Genomic DNA, 7,115 nt, shown 5'->3' with positions numbered 1-7,115 from the left:
CTTCCACTCATTCATTGTTGCACTATTCTCTCTACCCTCCTCCCAGTTTGTTCTTGTCCAAATGCCACAGTGCTTGTCAAAGCCTCTTCTCTTGTTATAAAGAAAATATTTTACATCTTGTAAAATTTTACAAATGCAAAATTTTTAAAAATTTTAAACTAAAACTCTCAATGTTATTGCCACATGCCAGCTATTTAAAACTATTTGGAGGTTAAACATCATGTACATTTGGCATTTAATACAATCTCCTTTTTAATAAATCTGGCCTCCTTGTATTTCATATGCTGCACCCTCTCGGTTCTGCTTCTAAGTATCGGTTTTTACTCTTTTCCATTAATTCCTCTCTGCCTGGCCTTTGCATGTCTCTCTTCCCCCAGGATCCTGCTAGTGGTGTTTCTCGCTTGACATGCACATTCAACATAATTCTACTTCCATGACTCCCTATAATTCAGTGATTCCTAAGTTTGTCTCCATCCTAGAGTTCTTGCCTTATGTTTACCTCTTTGCTTAAAGCCCTGTTTGTACCTTAAGTTTTGAGCATCCGAGCTCTGATTATCCTTTCCACAGGTAGTTCCTGCTGAATAGGTACTACTAATAAGAGATTGTGTTTAATAGGACCCTGTAGGACAGTAGAATAACCCATAGAGTTTCCGAGGCTGTAATATTTACATTTAAACAACATATTGCACTGAACAAATCTGCGGAAGAACCTCTCTAAAGAGATAAAAAAGCCACCGTGTCACTTTGAGGACTATGGTGCGCTGGCCCAAGCCATTTCATTCACTTCATATGCAAGCCAGAGCTGGACAGTGAAAGAGGAAGACCAAAGAAATGCCTGTCGACTACGTTATGGTGAAGAGTATGGAATGTATCTTCCAGAAGAACGAACAGAATTCTCTTGTAAGAGATAGAGTGAGAATACTTCTTGGAAGTAAGGATGACCAGACTGTCTCACGTACTTTGGACATTTTGTCAAGAGGGATCAGTCCCTGCAGAAGAGCATCATGCTTGGCCAAAGTCAGTGAAAAGGAGGAAAACGTCAGTGACATGGATTGACCGTGTCTGTGGCAGCGGGCTCACACGGAGCAGTGGTTGTGAGGATGGGCAGGACCAGGCACTGTTTTGTTCTGCAGGGCACAGAGCGACGGTGAGTCGGAACTAATGTAATAAGGTCTGGCAACAACAAACAACAGTGTTTATCAGAGCAGACTGCTGCGTCTTTCTGTTGATCAGATCACATATCTCTCCTTTTCAGACTTTTGCAATGAATCCTCATCATCACTGTTATTTTCAAATTGTGCTCTGTGGGCCTTTCCTCAGAGCCTCCTGTAAGGGAAGGGGATAGGGGTGCCGCAAGACAGAGGGAAAGCAGGTGAAGCTGAAGATAACTGGGGTTTAATATCCATTTTGCATCCAAATGAAGGCTTATTGAGAAGGAAAATAAAAAGGCACATTGCTTTTCTTATGTGGAACCATCCTTGCATGGCTAATATGAATCCCACTTCGGAGGAGCAAGAAAGATTATTGGATGGATGGGTAGGATAAAGAGAAGGAGAGGGTACAGCGAGGATTTTAAGATGCAGGAATTGATAAATGACATTGATCAATTTTAATTAATGTTATAAAACAAAATGTGTATGAATTATTGAATGAAAACCAATTTTTAAAAATACCTAACAAACAAAAAGCCCTGTATACCTTATCCAGTTAAATGCATGTAGTGGTAAAAAGCTATGCTGCAATCCTAAAGGCATGCAGTTTGAATCCACCATCTGTTCTGTGGGAAAAGGATGGGCAGTCTCTTCTTATGCAATTTACTGCCTCTAAAAACCTGCTAGAGGGTCAGCTATAGGTTGGTTCTGATTCAGCAGCAAACAACAACAACAACATGCAGCTTTATAAAAACGAAATATTTCATAAAAAAACCAAAAAAAGAATAAGCTTAAACAATCCTTCATCCACCCTCCCTCAACCATGCCCTAGATGGAATGACTTATTCCTCTCAGATGCATGTTGTTGATAGTTGCCTGTAGTCGATTATGACTCATGGTAACACGGTGAAGGGCAGATTTGAGCCCTGCCCTATCCTGTGCCATCCTCATCATCTCTGCCACACTCAAGCCTGTTGTTAAGATCACTATGTCAGGCTGTCCCGTTGAAGGTCTTCCCCACCTTCATTGACCCTCTGCTTTTCCTAGCATGATGATGTCCTTTTTCAAGAACTGGCCCCTCAGAGAAGTAACACGGTAACACTTCACAGTATGCTCACATATGGTAGGACATCTTAACACCAATCTCTACTAGAGGTCTTACCTGACTGTGCTGGACAGCCTTGTTTATATTGTCTTCTTCCTGAGTACATGGAGGTTGTTGAGGACAGGAACCATGTTTTATTAAATTTGCAAAGTTACGCTGCCATCCTGAAGGTGTGCAGTTCTAATCCCCCAGCTGCTCCACGGTGAAAGATGAGCATATGCCTCCTGTGTAATTTACAGCCTGGGAAAACCCACTGAAGGGTCAACCATGAGTCAGTACCAACTCAAAGACACACAGCAACAACAGCTCCTCATCTCATAAGAGTTCCTAAAAAAATGCCAGTCAGCCGGTGAAAGCTTATTCCAAAAACTCTCTTAAATTCTCAGAATTCTCTTAAATCTAGTCACTTTATGGCCTTGTTTCAGCCAGTGAACTTGGAAATTATTTCTTTAATTATGGATTATGATTTATTTAATTCTTTACTAGCTGGGTGACCTTGGGAAGGTTTCTTAACCTTTATATCCTTTACCTTTTCTGTAAAATAAGGAGGATAATGAATGACATCTCTTTTAGGATTGCTGTAAGATAAAGTATATATATAATACTGGTGTTTGACATATTTCAGGGGTTATTTATTATTTTTTTTTAATTCGCTAAGGTGAAGAGAGTCTGTGTACATCTGTATCACCAAAAACAAACAAATTGTAAATAAGATTTCTGCAGCTCTTTTAAATGCTTTTTTCTTGTAGATGAGGAAAGTATAAATACAAAATATTTAAAATGAAAAGCTTCAGGTCTTGTGGAATCTCTTTTTGTTCTCTTAAGAGTACTTTCTTTTCGTTTTTTAGAACTGGAATGATTACAGTCACCAGGCTTTTGTTTGTGATCACCTGTCCAATCTCCTTGAACTGCTTCTAGAGCCAGAGCAGCTCTCTGCCTCCCTTCATTCGACCCACACTAGTCTAGTCTCTCGTGAAGCCGTGGTGGCGCTCAGCTTTCTCATTGAAGGCACAGTGAGCAGAGCCAGGAAGATCTATCCATTTCATGAACTTGCACTGTGGCAGCCGCTGCATGCAGAAAGTGGCTTCTCAAAGATCTCTAAGACCTTCTCCTTCTGCAAGCTGGAGGCCTGGCTGAGAGCCTGTTTAACGGGGAACCCATTTGGTACATCTGCATGTCTCAAGTCTGGAAAGAAATTGGCTTGGGCTCACCAAGGTAGTTTTACATTTTTTAATGCATGCTAAATTGAATGGCAAGTTAAGGGACTTAATGTATTAATTAATGTATTAATGATAAAACATCTTTTGTAATCTTTAAAAAAAAGTGCTACTTTAATTATTTTTTTTTAAAGTGCTATTTTAAAAGGAAAAAGGGAGTAAGTATCTTGTATGTGACATTTTCCCTCAAGGCAGCAGCAGTTCAGAGTTGATTTATGGTTAAAGTCTTTTTGGTTGCAGTTTGCAGAAATTCCAACTGCATTGTCCTCTCTTTCTCTTGATTGTGTCTTCTCAGAATTTCTTTTTCACGCTAATATGCTCACTTGCTTGAGGCTCTCCTATTTTCTGTGCAACACAGCAAAATTTAGCCATCCATAGTAACACCCTTGAGAGAGCTGGTATGTAGATGAAGTCTTCTTTTTGCTACATAGATCCGTAGAAACTAGGTGCTTCCAAACTAGAAATTTAAATTTATAGTAGGGAAAATCTGGCCTTGATTAAATTAGGTACCTTTCCTGACTAGAGGTCTGGTGCCTTGTTGTTGTTGTTGTTATTAGGTGCTATCAAGTTGTGCACAACTTAAAGAGACCCTATGAGCAAAAGATCTGAGTATGAACAAAAGATCTGAGCCCTGTCCTGCCCTGCTCCATCCTCACACTTCCTGACACACAAGAGCCCATTGCAGCAGTCACTGTGGCAGTCCACCTGGTTGAGGGTCTCCTTTTGCAGACCCTCCACCCTTCCCAATATCATGTCCCTCTCTAAGGAATAGCACCTCCTAGCAATATGTCCAAATTATGTGAGGCAAAGCCTCATCATTCTTGCCTCCAAAGAGCACTATAGCTCACTATCTCCAAGACATATTTGTTTATTCTCTTGGCCGTCCATGGGATGTTCAGTGCTTTTCTCCAACACAATAGCTCAAAGTTTCAATACTGGTCGCTTAGTGGTAAGGAATTGTGTTGCCAATGCAAAGGTATGTGGTTTGAATCCACCAGCTGCTCTGTGGGAGAAAGATGGGCTGTCTCCTCCCATGTGATTACTGCCTCTGAAAAACCTGCTGGAGGTTAAGGGTAGGTTCCAATTTGATTGTACATAACAACAACTATAACTAAAAGAGTAGGTCCTGGTAATGCATGGCCGCCTAGAGTACTGGTATAAGTTCTGGGGTGTTTTTAATTGGATTGCCTACAATAATTTGTTTACATTGTTTCATTCATGTACACTGTGTTTTATGCAAGCCTTCATTTACATTGTGTTCCATGCAGTCATTCATATACACTGTATTTCGTACAGCCAGATGTCATAAAAAAAATGTGTATGAGTTAGTGAGTGGAAAACCAGTTAGCGCTATGTGCTATAAACTTTCACTGAAATAACAATTTTAAAAAAAGGAGAAAAGACTTCAGGCGCTTATCTCACATTAAGCTACATACTGAGGCAAGTGCCATACAAAATTAATCAGAAAAACAAAACGAAACAAAAATTGCAGTAGAGTATATGACTACAGATCTGAGTTTCAAAGTTGAAGTGGGGGAAAAGCTTCCATAGAAATGTTTTTTCACCATTTGGTTTTGTATCAGAATTTTCATAAGGCTGTGGTGACTCAGACAGTGGACTCAGGTACTCAGAGATGGTGAAGATGGCACAGGATAGGGCAAGGAGAGCAATACTGGACAGCCAGATCCTGTCTTCCACCTCTCCCACAGACCGAATTTTAGACTTGTAACATGTATATATATATATGGTTAGCTGTCACTGATTTGAAACGTATTATATGTTTTCTTAAATAGTTGAAGGGACTACCAAGAGAGCTAAGATTGCTTGTAATACTCACGTGGCCCCCCGGATGCACCGCATGGTGGTGATGAGCCAGGTTTACAAGCAGACGTTAGCCAAGAGCTCAGAGACTCTGGTGGGGGCACATGTGAAGATTCATCGGTGCAATGAATCTTTTATCTACCTGCTCTCTCCCTTACGGTAGGTATGGTGTTCCTAGTTTCTTGGAATTTTTACATTTCTTTATACAATAATTGATCTTTTGTTGCCATCTGAAAATATTTTAGTACGGTGTTGTTTCTCTAATTCTCATTCAAAGGCAATGACTTTGTCTTTTCATATTTCAGGTCTGTGACCATTGAGAAGTGCAGGAACAGTACCTTTGTCTTGGGCCCTGTACAGACTGCTCTTCACCTCCATAGCTGTGACAGTGTTAAAGTCATTGCCGTCTGCCGTCGTTTGTCCATCTCTTCCACCATAGGTTGCATCTTCCACATTCTGACACCTACACGCCCACTTATTCTCTCTGGAAACCAGTCCGTCACTTTTGGCCCTTTTCATACTCATTATCCAATGCTGGAGGACCATATGGCCCGGACCGGCCTGGCTACAGTGCCTAACTACTGGGATAACCCAGTGATTATGTGCAGGGAGAGCAGTGACACGAGCGTCTTCCGGCTCTTACCGCCTTGTGAATTCTATGTATTTATTACCCCATTTGAAATGGAGGGGGACACAACAGAGATACCTGGAGGTCTTCCATCAGCTTACCAGAAAGCACTGGGCCAGAGAGAACAGAAGATACAGATCTGGCAGAAAACTGTGAAGGAGGCACGTTTGACAAAGTGAGTGCTTCCTAGACAGCGTTGTCTCTTGTGAAACTCTATGGAAAAACAAACTAACATTTGGAACTGTGTTTCATTTGTGTAAACGTGTTACAGCCAGAACACTATTTAGCACTCCCTGTCAGAACACTACCTAGCAATCACTTGGTCTCAGTAAATATCTACTGAGTGAATAAGTCACCACATTATAACAGTATAATAACTTGATAGTGTATTTTTATAAATCTGATCTATATTTTTTATTTTTATAATAGTTGTAGTGGTCATGGTCCAGTGTCCTCTAAACAGACAAAAGATGTGGAAAGAAGACATGGATTATAGGAATATATAATCATTTAAAGTTACCCCACAAAAAATGTTTCAGAATCACTTAGAGTGGAAATGATGTGCATTGGTGTTCTTACATTCTTTTCCATCTTAATTTCAATTTCAGGGATCAAAGGAAACAGTTCCAGGTCCTCGTGGAGAGCAAGTTTTATGAATGGCTGATCAATACAGGGCATCGCCAGCAGCTGGACAGCCTTGTCCCTCCTGCAGCAGGCTCCAAACAAGCCGCAGGCTAGGCCTCTTCTATCACAACAGGGGGTAGGTGTGTACAGTGTAGGTCCTTTAAGCAAATTCCCAGACTCACTCCCTATTCATTCTAAACCAGCTGGCCCTTCAGTGGGTTTTCAGAGGCTGTCAAAACTACCGAGAGTATTATATTATTAGCAGTATTGTGTCCTACAGCCACCATGACAAATTGAATGTGCCTTAAGACAATATAAACTTACTCTTTCAGCACTGGAAGGTAGCAGGTTGAAATCCAAGCTCAACAGTTGGTTCTTTTGAAGCTCTAAGGGAGAATCTGGGCTCAGCCTTTCTCCTAGTTTTATTCTCTTCCCTTATGTAGTCTTCTCTCCTGGGTGTCTTTGTTTTGGTGCCAAAATTTCCTTCTTAAATTGACACCAGTCTTCACCTAGTGTGTGTTCTTAATTCATTACCGTCGGTTCTTGATCTCGATCATATGCTACTTCTT

The 7,115-nt window shown here is 40.8% G+C and overlaps 1 protein-coding gene across 1 annotated transcript in view; it reads left to right on the top strand.

Moving 5' to 3' along the window:
- TBCCD1 (TBCC domain containing 1) overlaps window positions 1-6,671 on the top strand; it is a 22,845-nt gene extending 16,174 nt beyond the window's left edge. The window contains exons 3-6 of the mRNA XM_006884104.1: window positions 3,105-3,471; window positions 5,267-5,453; window positions 5,600-6,097; window positions 6,531-6,671. Of these exons, the coding sequence (XP_006884166.1) occupies window positions 3,105-3,471; window positions 5,267-5,453; window positions 5,600-6,097; window positions 6,531-6,660 (1,182 nt within the window). The 3' untranslated portion in view covers window positions 6,661-6,671. The remainder of the gene's footprint in view (window positions 1-3,104; window positions 3,472-5,266; window positions 5,454-5,599; window positions 6,098-6,530) is intronic.
- Window positions 6,672-7,115: the final 444 nt, after the last annotated feature.

Source organism: Elephantulus edwardii, unplaced genomic scaffold, assembly GCF_000299155.1.
Source record: "Elephantulus edwardii isolate Elephantulus edwardi_28Jun2011 unplaced genomic scaffold, EleEdw1.0 scaffold00031, whole genome shotgun sequence".
Classification (NCBI taxonomy): domain Eukaryota; kingdom Metazoa; phylum Chordata; class Mammalia; order Macroscelidea; family Macroscelididae; genus Elephantulus; species Elephantulus edwardii.
Note: the sequence above shows the minus strand (reverse complement) of the source record. Positions and strands in the feature narration are given on the sequence as shown.